Genomic DNA, 17,418 nt, shown 5'->3' with positions numbered 1-17,418 from the left:
CAACGTAACCCGACCAACCCCCAGCACGTCCAGCCCAGCCACGGACTCGCCCTCGACTCCACACCCAAAATATACACTCCGCCCCGGAACGCCCACAGACTGCAGCAGAGACAGCGACTGTGACTCAGACAACGGCCACAGCACGCCTCCCTACTGTCCCCATGCAACCGGACCCACACCCAGCGACTCCGACTACGATCCCAGTGATCCCTTCCTGATCACTTTTCTAAACAAATCCCACCACCGAACCACACGGACGACCCCGACTTTGTCCCCACCCAACTCAACCCAATCCATTGGCACCGCGACAACTCCTGCAGACTCGTCCGCAACGACAAGAGCAACCCCAACTCACACCACGCAGCCCTTTCCGCCCTAATCCACTCCAGAGTTTGGCACCCGGGAGAAGGTGCCGACCTCGAGTCCGACTCCCAAACCGCCAACCCCTTTGCGACCCTGTTCGCAATCGAGAACCGAGGTGCCCACATGATGATTTAAAGGAGACACTTGGGAAAATTGTTGTCCTTCCTGATGGAACCTGCAGAATGTTTCATGTTGTTCGTACGTTTGTTTCAGTGTTGTTCGTCTGACAGGAGAATTTTTTCCACCCGCTTGTTCAGCGGAACTAACTTATCAGCAGATACCTGGTCAACAGACCACACGCTTGTTCAGAGGAACCAGCTTTTCAGCTGATACCTGTTCAGGTTTCAGACGCCCGATAGTAACTGCTCTTCTGATTCAAGGATAGAATCGATGTAGCAGCCCCACCACGATGACTACATTTTTGCCCGTTCTTGTCGGTTGCTCAGGCAGTGGAGAAACGACGTGAGACCCGCCCTGCCTGGGGACCCCCCCGTTGGTCAAACACGCTCGGGTAGGGGAGATACGGCATTGGTAGCCGTCCTACCCGGGGACTCCATCCAAATCTTACCCATCGCGGCCCATACTCAACTTATTCGACCTTTTCCTTTCAAAACAGTTTTATTTATTTAGGCGACCTTTAGGTTGCTGCCATATGCTATTTACATCCTAGAACATTTGGATGATAAATCAGCACTGGTCATGATTGGGAAGTGTGCCATGTCCTAAAATTTGTTTTGAAAACAAAAAGTGAGGGAGTCACACATAGTGACCAATTATAAGGGAATAATTGGCCCCAAAGGACAGGCGCACTAACATACCGGATATTAAACCAAGGTAGTTACAGATGCTATGCTTGTTTTACAGAACTCCAGAAGCTCCAGGACCGGAGAAAACAAAGACCAAAAGAAAGAAAAAGAAAGAGGACAGCCATGAGGACTTCTTTCATCGTGCTCAACATATTTTTTATGGACACTTGGTTGCGCGGGAACGCGAACCCCATGACTTCAAACCTCCCAGCCGTTAATGTTTCACTGCCCCGCAGTACCGAGGGCCCAGTCACCAGCCACGCTGCATTATCCTGGTGTGCCAAGTTCATAACCTGGTACTCCCTGTCTTGCGTAATCGAAGCACTGTTAGCGTTGGCGATACTCTGCTGTGTAGTGCAGACTATGCGCCTCCGGAAATAGCGAAGGAGAGCCTACCGCGCTCGAACCCCGGTGTATAGGCTCAGATCCCCTATGTTCGGTTACGACCAGACCCCCGACCCCCGCAAATGAAATAATGAGCATTTACTTGCGTTATGACTGTAAGTAAAGGAATGTACAAAATTGTCATGAAAAAACACTATGATCCTGAGCTTGACTGCCAAGCCAGGAAAGATTATGGAATGATGTGATTTTTGTTGTATGTTTTAGGAAGATAGGATAATGCAATGTTCATTGAGTATAGTGTAATAAGGTAAAATTAGAGTTTCCGAGTTTGTTACTTTTTAATGCATGTCCCTGCCTGAGATAGCGCCCTTAGAATTTTTAGGTAAAATTTTTGTACATAGCTAGGGTCAGAGCAGTGGCCATGTAGGAGGTGTGTCCCCCGCCCCCGGTCAGGAAATGGAAGAAACAAATTTATGTGATCCTTCACGCTTCGCGTTAGGATCACAAGGAGGGAATGTAGCCATGTAAAATGGCTGCTTCCCGATTAAATTGGTCAAACCCCGATCCAAAATGGCGAACGGCAGAGGCCGATGGGAAAAATCAGCCAACAGGACTCAACGGACGGCTGCAGGTAAAACAGTGTATTTGCCTCTGGGGGAATCCAGACAGATCGAAACCTGCAGCCATTAACATCACAACAACCCAGCCATCCTCATAGTAAGCAGCCATCACCAGGAACAATTGCTACACATTAGCAACATAAAGCTACTCCAGACCTCTCGGCGCCAGGAGAGGCTAACACAAAGAAAGGTAGGCGACCACCCCGATCAAGGAATCGCCCCATTATTGGAGCATATCGAACCACGTGATTGGGACCAAGTCCAATCACTTGGAACCAGGGTCAAGGTCCGCCCCAAGAGGCGGGAAGCCCCTGAGAACTATAAGAATAGGGGCCAAGTTCAGCTCGACCCTTCTCTATCGCAACCTTCGCAAGAACCTGCGATAAAGAAAACTGTAAGTTTGACTCCAGCGATCGCTACCCGATAGACACTCCTAACCATCGACCATTGTCAGCCTTTGAATCCCGCGGGCTCAGGACCAATTCGAAAAACCATTCGTTTCCCTGACCTGGTGGGCCATTCCTAAAGTTAAGTATTGGCCTGTTAGTTGTAGGTATTAGTCTAGAAGTAGCATTTTTGTATAAGTATTAATTGCTGTATATAATAAATGACCGTTGATTTAAGTCTTACAAACGGTGTGTTGCATTATTAACCATTACTTGGACTTGAACCACGTGGCGGTATCAGAAAGATACCTGGCGACTCGTGAGCAAAGGTGACAGAATTAGAGGTAATAAACTAAGGCTAAAAAGAGCAACAATGATACAAAACATTCAGGAATACAGAAACAGGTTCATAATATGGGCAGACAGAGGAAATTTAACAGAGGGGTGTGAAGTGATGAGCTTCAGTTGGAAGCACGAGAAGCAATATGAATTTAGTAGTAGAATTTTAAAGGGGGTGCAGAAGCAGAGAAATCTGGGTGAGCAGGTAGAGAACTATTTGACGGTGTCAGGGTAAATTGAGAAGGCTGTTAAGAGCATACAGCAGCGGTGAACAACCTGCAGCCCAGGAGCCACATGCGGCCCACGAGACTTGTTGTTGACCATTCTCCACTCACTGGGTTACCACATTCCATTGATTTTCGACTGTGTATTTTTTTCCCCTACCAGTAAGACTGACGTGATACGCACAAAGCGAGGACACGTGAAGTGAGGTGTGTGGTGATTGATCACAACATTGACTGTGAGAGCTGCACGCTCCCTTTGTGTCCAAAGTGTAAATATTTTTGTTTTCACCATTTGAAGTTGTTGACAGTTCCATTAACGTTTAAATGATTAAGCCTATTCTATAACTTTTAATGCATGCTGAATATTTCATTAAATGTATATAATCTTATTCATGGTGTCATGATTAGTCATCAAGCCCAATTTCAATCTTGTTGTCCACTGAGCTGAAGGAGGGTCACTCATGCGACTCACTCACTCGCCAACGTTGCCTATCTTTGGGACACAGAATCCTTGGGTTTATTAAGAGGAGTGGAGTGCAAAAGCCAGGAAGTTATGCAAAGCCTTTATAAACTGCTTATTAGGCCTCAGCTGCAACACTCTGCTCAATTCTGTGCACCTCATTTTGGGAAGGCTGGTAAGGCCTTGGAGAGGGTTCAGTAGAGATTTACGAGAATAGGACCAGGAATGAAGGACCTCAGTGTAGAGTGAATGGGGTTGTTTACCTTTGAAAAAAGAGAGTTGAGGGGTGAATTGATAAAGGTGTTCAAAATCGTGACTGGGTTTCATAAGGTTAATAAGGAGAAACGATTGCTATGGCAGGATTGGTGGAGACAGATTTACGCCGATTGGCAAAAGAATCAGAGGTGACACAGGAACTTTCTTTTAAAATGCAGCAAATTGTACGATTGGGAATGCAATGACTGAAAGGGCAGTTGATGCTGATTCAATAGGGACATTCAGAAGGGAAAAAGTTACAGGGCTCTGGGAAAGTGCAATGGACTGGGATAAAATGTATTTCTTTACCTCACACATAAATGGGCCAGATGCCTCCTTCTGTGTACTGCTGTCATCCCACAGAATGGCAGTGCATCCACTGCAATCATGCTTTGTTCTACCATCATTACTGAAAATAAACAAAAGCCGTCAGCTCACCTTGGAACGATTTTGGATGTGGCGCATTCAGGATTATCAACCTCTCCACCATCTCCGGATTGCAAATCGCCAAGTTCCAAGCCAGGATGCCGCCCCAGTCGTGCCCCACCAGAATACAACTGCTGTAACCTAGGAACATCACAAAACAGCACCATCAGACTGGCCAGGGAGACTATTTGAAGGACAAGGTGTCAGCCCAAGCAGCACTGCACTCATTGTATTCACAGACTTTGCACCACGTCAACAGGGTTAAAGTGTTGTACTGATAAGTCACTGAAGACTCAACGTTGCCTGTATTGAGCCAGGGAAGAAATAAGGGGGATAGAATTGGCCTCAGCACCCAGGGATCAAGGAAGGGGATGGCAGCCAAAGCTTAATCCCATCATACATCCATGATCAGCTCTTGGCATGATAGTTCAATGGCACGAGTCGGAGTTTTTAAAATTCATGATGTAGGTGTCGCTGGCAAGGCCATGTTGCCCATCCCCAATTGCCCTTAAATTGAGGAGCTTGCTAGGCCATTTAAGACTCAACCACATTGTTGTGGATCTGTCACAATCAGCATACCTAGAACTTCAATAACATCTTTGACATCCTTCAGCAAACACTCCAGCTTGTAGTCACCTCGACCAGGGGGTGCATCAGAATCCCCATAACCACGTAAATCTATCGCCACCACTCGGTACTCACTCTTGAACTCCCGCAGCTGGTAACGCCATGAATACCTGTGACACAAGAAAACATTTGACATCACTGCTAATGCAGGGGCTGTGAGAGGAGACGGCACGCTCCACATTTCAGACTAGCAGTTACCGCAGTTTCAGTTACCGCATTCTGTGACAATGTACCTGCAGTCACACATAAAAGTGCAGTAAAGAACTAAGTGAAATTCCCACGCCCCTGCAAACAAGTCTTTTGCTTTCACCAGACTCCTGTCCTGAAGTTCAAGGCTCCCTGCTGCTGGACAAGTGGCTGCTTAAAAACAAAGAAAGGAAGAACCTCACAACATCAGGGTACCCCTACGTGCTTTCCAGAAAATTAAGTACTTTTGAAGTGTAGTCACAGTTGCAGTGCCAGAAACGCAGCAGCCAATTTGCACACAGCAAGTTCCCAAAAAACGCAATGTAATAATGACCAGTTGATCTGTTTTTGTGATGTTGCTGAAGGGATAAATATTGGCCATGGCATCGGGTTGAGCACATCTTCACTGATTCCATACAGTGACTTTGGGATAACAGGTCCACCTGGTAGAGACACTTGGGGGCCAACATTTAACCTCTTGTACAAAAGGTGATAAGATGGTGTTATTCACCAGTGAGCCTCGATGGATTCCGTCTGACAGTTGGATGAGGGGTGGGGAGGGGCACTGTGATCAAAGTCTATTGTATTTCTAGCTTCATCCAACGTCCAAAACTCAGAGATTCCTAGAAAATGTCATGAGACAGCAATCAGGAGCAAGGGACTGTGCTGATTCTCTCCAAATCCTACTCCGCTCAAAAGGTCAACTTTAATGAGAGTACTTCAGCTCAAACCAATTAGGTAATCAGCACAGGCTGGAGTTCAGACTTTGAATTGTCATTGCCCCTGGATTGACTCAGAGACAGGCGATAAGTCCAAGTGTGGTTTTACAGCTGTTGATTTCTCAATTTTAACTTGATGTACTGAAGGTTTTCATTTACTTTCAATGTTATCAGCTCTTTATCAGGAGAATGTACAGGACAGGTTCGTTGTGGAGCATAATCACCAGCAATGGATCAGTTAGGCTGTTTCCTCTGCTGGAAATACTGTGTAATAGGCTGCAGCTTACCAAGATGGTTTAGTTTTTATTTTCAACTAATTTAACCCACAGAAAGTCATGAAATGCTGGAAACACTCAGCAGGTCAGGCAGCAGCTGTGGGGAGAGAAACAAGATAACGTTTCAGGGGAATGACCATATTGTTAATACTCCATCATGATTTTTATTAACATCTGAAACATTAACTCTACGTTTCTCTCCACAAATGCAACAGTTTACTGTTTTTAATTTCAAGATTGCCAGCATTCTTTTTTTTAAGGTTGTCACCCATTAATTTCTATGACAAGCCTCAGGGAAGCTTCCAAAGTGGAAACTGGACTCAAAAGGGTTACCCTTTGACTTTTGGACATCAGAATAAAAGGCCCAAAATCGGCTTGGTTGCTCAGTAAACACCCGATTTCCTTTTATCATATTCCAATGGAAAAGGTGTGTCCAGCGGGCAGTCGATCTTGCTCATTTTACATCAGCATCCAAGGTCAAAATTATAACAAAATAAATTCACCTCTTTTGGGCTACCTATGCTCCTCGTAGTGCAAGCCATTTATCGCTGAGCTGGTACTCTTAAGGCATTGCATTAAGACCACAGACTTACAGCAGAATTAAGCAATTCGGCCCATTGAGTCTGCTCCGTCATTCAATCATGGCCGATATGTTTCTCATCCCCATTCTCCTGCCTTCTTCCCATAACCCTATTAATCAAGGACCTATCTATCTCTGTCTTAACGACACTCTGTCTTAACGACACTCAGTCCCTTCAGTCTGAGGCTTTGCCCTCAGGATCTAGTTTCTCCTACTAGTGGAAACATCTTCACCGCGTCAACTCTATCCAGGCCTCTCAGTATCCTTTTAAGTTGCAATAAGATCCCCCCCTCATCCTTCTAAACTCCGATGAGTACAGACCCAGAGTCGTCAAGCATTCCTCATACAACAAGCTCTTCATTCCGGGGGGTCATTCTTATGAACCTCCGCTAGGCCCTTTCCAAGGCCAGCATATGCTTCCTTGGATATGGGACCCAAAACTGCTCACAATACTCTAAATGGGGTCTGACCAGAGCCTTATACAGCCTATGAAGTACATCCCTGGTCTTGTATTCTACCCCTCCCGACATGAATGCTAACATTCTTAAATGAAGATTGACCTGCCAGCCTGGTTCACTAACCAAGGGGTAGGTCTGTCGTTGGGGCTGGGATTCTTCCCACTTGGCAACCAGCCAGTGTCCCCAACAGGCTGGGTGCCCAAGGCTTCGGGGCTAATCTGTCACGTGGTTTTAGTTGGTTGAACAGCATTGCCACCCAGTGTGTGTACTTGCCTAAAGTTTGGCTCTTTAACAAAAGTAAAATTCAGCTGAAGCTGGGAATGTGGAATCAAAACAGAGGAAACGGTAGAATGACTGAGCAGTGATTATTCCTGTATATATTTGTGGGTGGGCGCAGTTTATTTACTATCTCAATGCTCGGTATCTTTTTTTCTTGCACTTGACGTTATTGGGGGCAGTTTGTGAGCGGCCTGCGCAGTACCTTAGTGATTGCTGCGAGGCGGTGTACGTGAGCATAGGGAACATTGTTAAACAGGTCAGGCAACATCTGTGGAGAGTTAACGTTTCATCAGAACTGCTTAACTCCTTTGTTCTCTGGGACTGTAGTTTGCTGCATTAGCAACAACATTTAAAGCAAATGTTAGTTGTCTAGACCGAATGGAACAGTAGACCAGTTGCCAAGCACAGCCCCACGAGAATCACACCCAATCGGCAGGAATTGTTCCTGCGGAATATGACACCAACATATGCATCATTTAACACCCCATGCTTATTCACCTGGTTTATTGTGCTTCTCATCAACTGAAGCCAAGACCCAGGCATCTCCAGGCATAGCCGACTGTTAAGGAACAGTATAACAACCAGATGAGCAGTCATCTACAGATTTGCAACAATCCCTGATCGTGCTATGACTGAGAATGGAATATATGCATGAGTGTGTGTCCGGCTGCACTAGGAGGAAGATGGTACAAAGGCTTGCATTTATTTAGAACCCTTCAATCTCAAGATATCTCAAAGCACTTTATAGGCAGTTACCTTTGAAGTGTAACAATAGTGAAGGAAATGAGGCAGCTAATTTGTTTCCACAAACAACATGGACAAAGAACCCCCAACTGCTTTGCAATGTTGGTTGAGGGATAAATATTGGTAGGACACCAGGAAGAGCTCCCCTGCTCTTCTGATAAAAGTTGCCACGGGAATTTTTATGTCCACCTGAGAGGGTAGACAAGGCTTGAGTTTAACTTTTCATACGAAAGGGGCCACCTTGGAGAATGCAGTATCAACCCAGTGCCAGCCGAGTGCCAGCCTAAATTGTCTCTTTGATTCCCTGGAGTTGGACTTGCGTCTGCTGACTTGAGGATGAGAGTGCGACTATTGAGATTGGGCAGAGAAGGGGATCATTGGGCAAGGATGAAACAACAACACTTTGTGCCCCACTAACGCAAATATAGCCAAGAGAAGCTCGCATAAGCCCCTCTCACTCCATAGTGCATCCCAAGGATGTGAAAGCTGTTGTATCAATTCAAGTTTGTTGCTTTCATTAATGGGAATGCCAGTAACAAAATTAAAGATACAGAAAAGTTTAAAAAACACACAAGAGTGTCCAGTTTAGCACTTGGCTTCAGTGCAGCCTACCACAGGCAGAAAATATTGTTAAAGTAAAAATACTGAAGGACAGTATTTACCAAAACTCAGGAAAGCCATGAAGTAGCAGCATCAGTGGTTTGTTCCTCTCTCCAGCTGCCACATAATGAAACCGCAGCCCTGAATCCTGGGGAGAGGGAGAAACAGAGTGTAAGGGAGTACCATTGTCATGGTTTACAAAGCAAGGTCGGCACCTCTGACAACTTAATTTGAGAGAATACCAGTAACCATGGGTGAGAAGAGACTGCAATTTTAACATGCATGCTCTGTCAAGACATTAAACCAAGCCTGCTCTTCCAGGTGAACAGGAAAAATGCCATGCCACCATTTTGAAGGCAAGGACAGGCGTGCTCACTAGTGCAGTCACTTTCAAACTCAGGGTCGCGACCCGCAGGTGGATCACGGGTGGTTGTCGAGAGGTTCACGGGCCATCTGTCATGGCGTTCCCAATCACAGGAAGAGGTGCCCAACGGCCATGTCCGGCTTTCAGAATGCCCGCCACCCCGCACATCTGTGCCCCCTCAGCCCGGAGTCCAGCGAGGCAGACTGCCTCCTCCTGACATCAGAGCACTGACCCGGGAGCAGATACATTTTTAAAAAAAATTGATGGTGTCTTCTCTCCAGAAGCAGCGATACAGAGCAGGTCACACATCCCGTACAATGACGTCACATGCTCTGGCCACGAGAGAGATTCTGTAGCTGCCAGCAGTACTGGTGTGAGCTCCAGGGCCTCTGGTGAACCCACGGAGAAGCTGAAAACAGGAACAAAGCATTATAAAGATGATTTCTTGAGGTACGGGTTTATTAATTGTGCCACTGCAAATCAGGATGCAAACTTCATGTGTGTCATATGCAGGGAAGTACAGGCAAATGAAAGATTAAAACCCTCGAAACTTCAGACGCATTTGAAGACACAGCATGGCAAGTTTGAGGACAAACATCTTGATTTTTTTTCAACGGATGCAGTGAGATCTTAAATCAGTCATTTTCAAACTCAGGGTCACCCATCCTGGGTGAGCCAGCCACGTTGCTGTGGGTCTGGAGTCACATGCAAGCCAGGCCAGGTAAGGACGGCAGATTTCTTTCCCTGAAGGGCATTCGTGAACTAGCTGGGTTTTTACAACAATAGTTTCATGGTCACCATTACTGGGACTAATTTCTGGTCAATGATCACCCCCAGGATTTTGATAGCGGGGGGGGTTCAGTGATAGTAACGCCATTGAAGGTCAAAGGAGGTGGTTAGATTCTCCTTTGTTGGGGGATGGTCATTACCTGGAACTTGTGTATCGCAAATATTACTTGCTACTTATCAGTCCAAGCCGGAATGTTTTTTCTCGGTCTTGCTGCATATGGACATGGATTGCGAGACACCTTCCACGGGAGAGATAGCAGAATGACTGGGAAGATACTGTTAAGAAGCTCAATAGATTGGACATAGTGTGCAACATGACCAAATGAAACCATATTCATGCAGAAGTATGGTTTCACCAACTTAAGCTCCCTGGCAGAAACATATCTGGATCCATAGAGTGGGGAAGCAACAGCCATTGTGGAAATCCTGTAGTTGACAGCACTTTTGGTGTACCTACACAACTCTGACTGCAGAGATTCTCAGGGCCAAATAGAAAAGGGCACCAAAATGACAGCATGGTGGTGCAGTGGTTAGCACTGCTGTCTCACGGTGCCAAGGGCAGGGGTTCGATCCGGGTCCCAGGTTACTATCCGTTTGTAGTTTGTACATTCTCCCAGTGTCTGTGTGGGTCTCACTCCCACAACCCAAAAAGATGTGCAGGGCAGGTGGATTGACCACGCTAAATTGTCCCTTAATTGGAAAAAAAAAATGAATTGGGTACTTTAAATTTGTAAGAAATTTTTTTTTTTTTTTTTTTTTTTAAAGGAATGGGGCACCAACGGTTGGCCTTGCCAGCAATGTCCGCATCCCGTAAACACATTCGTGAAAAAAAAATCAAAACAAGAATTAGATGAGTTGAAAAAAAACCTCCACTGAATCCCCATAGTGCAGGAGGAGGCTTTTCGGCCCATCGAGTCTGCACTGACCCTCCACAAGCGCACCCTACCCCCGAACGATGTGGAGATGCCGGCGTTGGACTGGGGAAAACACAGTAAGCAGTCTTACAACACCAGGTTAAAGCCCAACAGGTTTATTTTGAATCACAACTTTCGGAGCACCGCTCCTTCCTCAGGTGAGTTGTGGGTTCCAGAAACATATACATAGACAAAGTCAATGATGCAAGACAATACTTTGAATGGGAGTCTTTGCAGGTAAGTAAGTCTTTACAGGTCCTGACTGAACAACTGGAGAGAACGATATCACAGATCTAGCAGTGATGGATGGGGCGAAGCGCCTCTCCAACAACCAGGGAACCAGCCCCATTAAACGGCACAAATCCACCGTCAGTCGGGAGTTCGCATGTGCAATATGCGCCGGTAGACTACAAGTCCCAGGGGGCGCCGCGCGCGCCGGGTCAAAAGGGGCGCACCCCGATTGATTTTCAAAGCAAGCAGGTGAGCCAACGGCTGCGGCGCGCGGCGCTGTACCTTCACCCGCACGAAGCAGTGAGTCCCCAGGGACGGGTCGCTGAGGCAGGCGGGCGGGCTGTCCCGAGGCCGCCACTCGAAGGCTCGGCCTCGCTTCCTGACGGCGGCCCAGGCCATCTGCAGCACGAACACGCTGCTGGCCAGCACCGTCAGGGTGTAGATGGCAGTCCAGTAAGCGGCGGCGCCGGCGGCCAGCGCCAGGCGACTGGGCAGCACCAGCAGGCGGGAGGCCAGCTTCGCCATCTTGGCCGACGGGTGTGGCGGCTGAGGTCACGCCCCTCCCCTCCCCCTCCAATGGGCGTCGGCCTATGATGGCCCTCGGGCTGCGATTGGGTGACCAGGCTGTCAGTCAAGGGTGTTTGGCGGTGCAGGTGTGAAATGCGGCGGGCGGGGGGGGGGGGGTCCTGAGGCCAACAGCAGGAAGTTGGCGGCAAAGGGAGGAGGGTCCTGAGGCCAACAGCAGGGGGGGGGGGTCCTGAGACCAACAGCAGGGGGGGGGGTCCTGAGGCAAACAGCAGGGAGTTGGCAAAAGGAGGAGGGTCCTGAGGCCAAAAGCGGGGGGGGGGGGTCCTGAGGCCAAAAGCGGGGGGGGGGGTCCTGAGGCCAACAGCGGGGGGGGGGGGGGTCCTGAGGCCAACAGAAGGGAGCTGGCGGCAAAGGGAGGAGGGTCCTGAGGCAAACAGCAGAGGGGGGGGTGTCCTGGGTCCTGAGGCAAACAGCGGGGGGCACGTGGGCAATGGTCAACAAAATGTGGGCCGCATCCAGAACCCAGTAGGGTCGCTGTGATGGATAGTACTACATATACAAGTTATCACTTGGAAGAATACATCAGGAAGCAGGAATACAACTGGTATCTAGTGACAAGTGGCATTCTTCTCAGAGATTAAATAAAAAAGTTGACAGTGTCAGTAAAATGGGAGGAAAGGAATTAGTGCAGAGAATGAGAAACAATAATGGGAATGTTCGAAAAAGCTGGCTGGAGTTGCAAGCTCAGTTTACCCCCAAAATAAACATTTAGGGAGTGAATTATCAAGAAAGTTGTGCGAGTCGGTGTTCAGGAATGAGTTTTTTTTTAAAAGGGGGGTATATATTGGAGAACATGAGCAAAACATGGATGCTGATATAAACAGCAACAAAGCTGGCATAAAGGTCAGAGAACAAAACAATGGATATTGAGAGGTTAGGTACAGATTCTGCAAATTACTTCAAAATTAGAGCAAATGATAGGTAATAAAATACAAGGGGGTGATGGCGAGTTGCGGCTCTGTGGTCAGGAAAGTGGCAGATACAAGGTAAAACAAACCGAATTATGAGATACAAGTGTGAATTACATCTGAAATGGAAATGTGCTTTTGAGTATCACAATGGAAACATTGAGAGTTTTGATAGGTTGGTGAAAACAATTGGCAACATTCATGGACAGTTAGGAAATAGTTGCTTCACAGCTCCAGGGTTTCGGGTTCGATTCTCAGCTTGGATCACTGTTTGTGGAGTCTTCTGGGTGCTCCGGTTTCCTCCCACCGTCCAAAGATGTGCAGGTTAGGTGGATTGGCTAAGCTAAATTGCCCTTAAGTGTCCAAAAAAGGTTAGGTGGGGTTACGGGGATAGTGTGTGTGTGGGGATGGGGTGGAGGTGAGGGGATGGGTAGGGTGCTCTTTCCAAGGGCCAGTGCAGACCCAATGGGCCGAATGGCCTCCTTCTGCACTGTAAATTCTATGGTTCTAAGGAAGTAACTAAAATTATATCTGGCCAGAGTAATACTGCAAGATTTTATTGCCAAACTCAAGGGACAGACCTTATTGGATTCCAAAGGTAAGCAGAGCACAATAGTCTCAGTATCATGAAGTGGGGAATAATATTGCTTTGCTTTCTGAAGTGAAACCAGGAAATGTTCGCCTGGCAGCATCTGTGGAAAGAGACGAGAAAAACAAAGTTAAAGTTTGTTATTGAAAATATGGAAAGATGTGTCACTTGAAACATGGAAGTCTGGCAATATCTGGTCTGAGAGAAACCTGAGGATACAGGGAAAGATCCCACAAAGGGTTAACAGCAGCTGCCAGGGAAGGATAGTAAAATGCAGATAGCCTTGGTCAAGCAGGCTTAGCAAACAAGACAAACAGGATTTTGAATGAAGCCAAAAACAATGGTTCACACCTTCATTGAAAGTGACTATCTTAGTAAGCATCTGGAAAAAGAATGGATGAGGTTCAGTTGAATTTGTTGAGAATTCTAGGTGTGAAAATTTGCTAATACCAGGTTTATCTGTCTACGAGAAACATAATTCAAAGCCAAAATCAAAGTCAAAATTATGAGCTGAGGACACAATTGGAAAATAAAACTAGAAATGACAGGAATTAAAAGTAACACCTCTTGAAGTCAAAGCATTTTGAACATCACAAAGGAAACAATGTAATCAGATCAATGAGGTGAAGTCATGTCAAAATGAATACTTAGTTGGATTAGAAGGTTTAGATCAAAGATACTTTTTACAATCAAAGAACATAAGAGTTACTTTACAACAACGTCATAAAAGCTTAATTGTTAGAAAGAGAATATAAACCAAGAGACCAGGGCAGGAAGAACCAGAACGAGAACCAGAGCTCAGAGAGAGAAGCAGAGAAGGAACAAGAGAAGCAGCTAGAGTCAGATTACAGTCAGCTCGGTCATGGGAAAGAGACGAGGCAGAGCAACCGAGCTAAAATAGCTAATACATCCAAGGAAGACTAGAATTTAAAGAATAGGCAGATTCAGCTCAGAATCAGATCAGAGATAGCTCTCACAGCTCTGTACACGAGAAAGATAGGACACAGCAACTGAGCTCATCAGCGAATACATCTAAAGAAAACCAGATTTTAAAAAGATTGTCAAGTTGGAACTGAAGGTCCCTTCAACCAACCAGAAGGATCCAGAAGCAAGATCTTTTTACTTTTCTGTAAAGACAGTGATTGCATCTTTTAAAAAGAGAAAAAATATACAATAATAAAATAACTTAAAAGTTTTAACCTGAAACAGTGGTTATTAGTCTACTTTACTTACTTAGCAATGCGGGACCCAGGATCGATGCTACTAAGTGGTAAGTAGATGAAATCTTCGGTGAAGGTATGGGTTATACCGGGGGATAACTTGAAAATATAGTTTGACCTGAATAGCACCCATTGAAGCCTGTATCGGAGTAGGGGAGTGAGAAACCCTGATCACCATTTAGAATGTCGGCCCTTTTTGGTAGAGGGGGAATTCTAAGAATAGTGGTGAGTTTTCAAAAACAAGTTTCAGGTTCCATCAATGGGGTTGTTGTGATATCGAGCTGGAGAAACTGGGAGAACAGAAGTGAGTGCGACACCGTATAATCAACGTGGCCATAGGAGACGGTGGGCTTATAGTAGCCATTTGAGGACAGCTAATTGAGTTCCTGCCAGTCATTATAGCAAAAATCATCCTTTTGGAATGTGTAGGTGCGATGTGGACAACCACACATACCAAAGGGTGACCAGCCTTCCCTTATTTTTCTTTATTGTCCCGTGCCAGTGTTGAACGCTGCCAGGATGCGGTTTTCCCCATAATTCTATCCTTTAAATCGCATGCATGCACAGTACCTGTTCCCTCCTCGTTGGTGCACTGGGCTTTAGCAGTGCTTAACCCGTTCCCCCCTCCATCTTGGCAGCAACACTCCTGCCCCTCCCGAGTGTCAAGCAAGATTGCCCCTTCAGTTGATCAGGCTGCACATCGGTCTTCACTTGCACATTGGGTAAGGGACCTATGCCTTCACAGCCCCATCAATAGAGGAAAATGAAAGGTGGAAAAATTTTACTGGCACTGTCTGGTATAATACTAAAACGTGTTTGATCAATAGGCCCCAGATTCAATCTTTGTCAACAGCTTTTGTTTTTCAATTAAGGGGCAATTTAGCGTGGCCAATCCACCAACGCTGCACATATTTGGGTTGTGGGGGTGAGACCCACGCAGACACTGGGAGAATCGGTCACGGCTCATTTTGACAACTTCAACTGCAGCCATATAATTAACCTCAGAATCCTTGAACTTGGGAGAGGATGAAAATAATCTCCATTTCTGCAAATCCAGCAGTAACATGCCTGTGTATTGGGGCCCTGTCCAGATCCTGTCTCGGCTCATGAGTAGCCACTTGAGCACGGCCAAGTGCCCATGGAACCATTCCTAGGTGAGGGTAGTTGCGCTCCTAAGAGACCACAAATAAAAACATTGTATATTTGTTTTATTTTCTAACATGATAAAGTCTTCATTTTTCCTGTCAGTGATCATTTGCACATCTTCACTGTTATACAGTGTCCTGGATGCCAGCAAATAAAACTTCATACTTCCCCTTTTATTCTCCTCCCATCTGGATCTCGATGCATCTTTATCCACAAATCAAAACCTTATCGTATTTCTAAATCTCACTCATTTGCCCTGTCTGAGGATCTCAACAGTCACAAGGACACTTAAACAGTCATGAAGTTCATAGATACAGACAGCCGGCAACATGGAGTCATTCTTATCAAAGACCTTCAAACGGCAAAACTGTTTTCTGTTTACATTTTGCAGCCCAAGGTTATGCAAGTTACAGCCTGTACAATAAATATTTAAGAAAAAAAATCACCCCATGCATTGTGACTTGCAGTCTCAAAGTTCTATTTTTCCTTAAATGAGACACATATAATAGGATACATCAAATGCTATAATCAATGTGATTAATTAACAACAAGTAAAGCCAGAGCAAAGTCCCCGAGTAAGAGTGAGAACCTGCAACAGATTACATACATAGTAACTTAAGTCTTCAGGGAGGAAGGAGAGATTTTCACAATCAGCTGTACATAACCATCTTTCGCAGCGACTCCCCCTCTACGAAATATGTCTCATGGGAGTTTGCCCGTATTCCATCCTTGATGGTCATATGTATTACTTACCCGAGAATGGTAGATGGGTCTGCCCCTTGCATCTCTGGCAATGATGCTATCCTGACAACCTCTTTTTCCTCTCACCCTCATTAGTTAGGGAATTCGAGAATTTGACCAGAAATGTCAGGATCATGGATCCAAAGGCAAGTGGAGGCAGGCCGGTGTGGAGCACGTATGCAAGGGCATATCTGTTGGGCCAAATGGCCTGTCTCTGTACTGAACATTTCCATGTAATATTGTTGCTCTTGGTTCAACGCCAAGTATATATTCTCCTCTAAACACTCGGCCGTGCTGGAGTAAGTTTCACAGATGGTTGCAGCTCTCCAGTACATAGCCCAAGTGCCAATGCTTAACATGCTCCTCTAGACACTGATCAGTGGACAGTTAAAACTCTTGAATATCAGAAAAGTTGATCCTGTTCTCACAAGTGTACAGGCCTGAACTAGTACTCAAGAATTGTAATAATAATCTTTCTTAGTGTCACAAGTAGGCTTACATTAACACTGCAATCAATCGCTTCTCGGCCTTTTGGCTCAGATGAAGTGTAGTATCTGCTCTGCCTTTTGGCTCAGATCTGGTATGTCTCTCTTGTGGGGACCATGAAGTGGATTTAATTTAAATTTGAATTGGTTTTTGGAGCAGGCAAGGAGCTGGATTAGGGGTTCTCCCCTGTCCACACTCTTGAGCCCTGGTTTTGTAACTCAAAAAAACCCCCACTGCAATCCAGTTACTGTGAAAATTCCCCAGTCGCCACACTACGGCGCCTGTTCAGGTGAGAATTCGGAACGTCCAAATCACCTAACAAGCACATCTTTTGGGAATTAACATTGGATGATACTGCCTTTCCTTGTCCTGAAATCAGGTAACCCATCCCATCACTCCAGTGATCTCTGCTGCACACAGGGCAGACATACAATCAGGCCAGAATCTAGCTTTGCTTTAGATTGTGTCCCCAAACCACATAGCTTGTTAAAGTTCACAGACGAAAAGGCCCCGAGGACGGAGGGCATTTAAGGTACATTTATTAGAGTTCAGTAGTGCAGTGGAGAACAGCAGGAAGGAACAGAAGGGGGGTCCACACTCAAAATAATACAAATAATGTATTCAATGGAATGTAACTCATCATTCCTTTTCCTCTCACCTTCATTTGATTTTTTTTTAATATCTATTAGATCAGATATTCAACCTCAAGTTCATTTTTCAATTCAGGCAAGCAGCTGAAGAATTTGGTTG

The 17,418-nt window shown here is 45.9% G+C and overlaps 1 protein-coding gene and 1 pseudogene across 1 annotated transcript in view; one reads left to right on the top strand and one right to left on the bottom strand.

The window, feature by feature from the left end:
* LOC140403310 (epoxide hydrolase 4-like) overlaps positions 1–11,554 on the bottom strand; it is a 35,543-nt gene extending 23,989 nt beyond the window's left edge. The window contains exons 1-4 of the mRNA XM_072491154.1: positions 11,273–11,554; positions 8,755–8,840; positions 4,804–4,961; positions 4,237–4,365 (exon numbers count right to left, since the gene is read on the bottom strand). Coding sequence (XP_072347255.1) covers positions 4,237–4,365; positions 4,804–4,961; positions 8,755–8,840; positions 11,273–11,515 — 616 coding nt within the window. The 5' untranslated portion in view covers positions 11,516–11,554. The remainder of the gene's footprint in view (positions 1–4,236; positions 4,366–4,803; positions 4,962–8,754; positions 8,841–11,272) is intronic.
* A 5,143-nt stretch (positions 11,555–16,697) lies between these two features.
* On the top strand, positions 16,698–16,913 carry LOC140403411 (U2 spliceosomal RNA; annotated as a pseudogene).
* Positions 16,914–17,418: the final 505 nt, after the last annotated feature.

Source organism: Scyliorhinus torazame, chromosome 27 (assembly GCF_047496885.1).
Source record: "Scyliorhinus torazame isolate Kashiwa2021f chromosome 27, sScyTor2.1, whole genome shotgun sequence".
Classification (NCBI taxonomy): Eukaryota; Metazoa; Chordata; class Chondrichthyes; order Carcharhiniformes; family Scyliorhinidae; genus Scyliorhinus; species Scyliorhinus torazame.
Note: the sequence above shows the minus strand (reverse complement) of the source record. Positions and strands in the feature narration are given on the sequence as shown.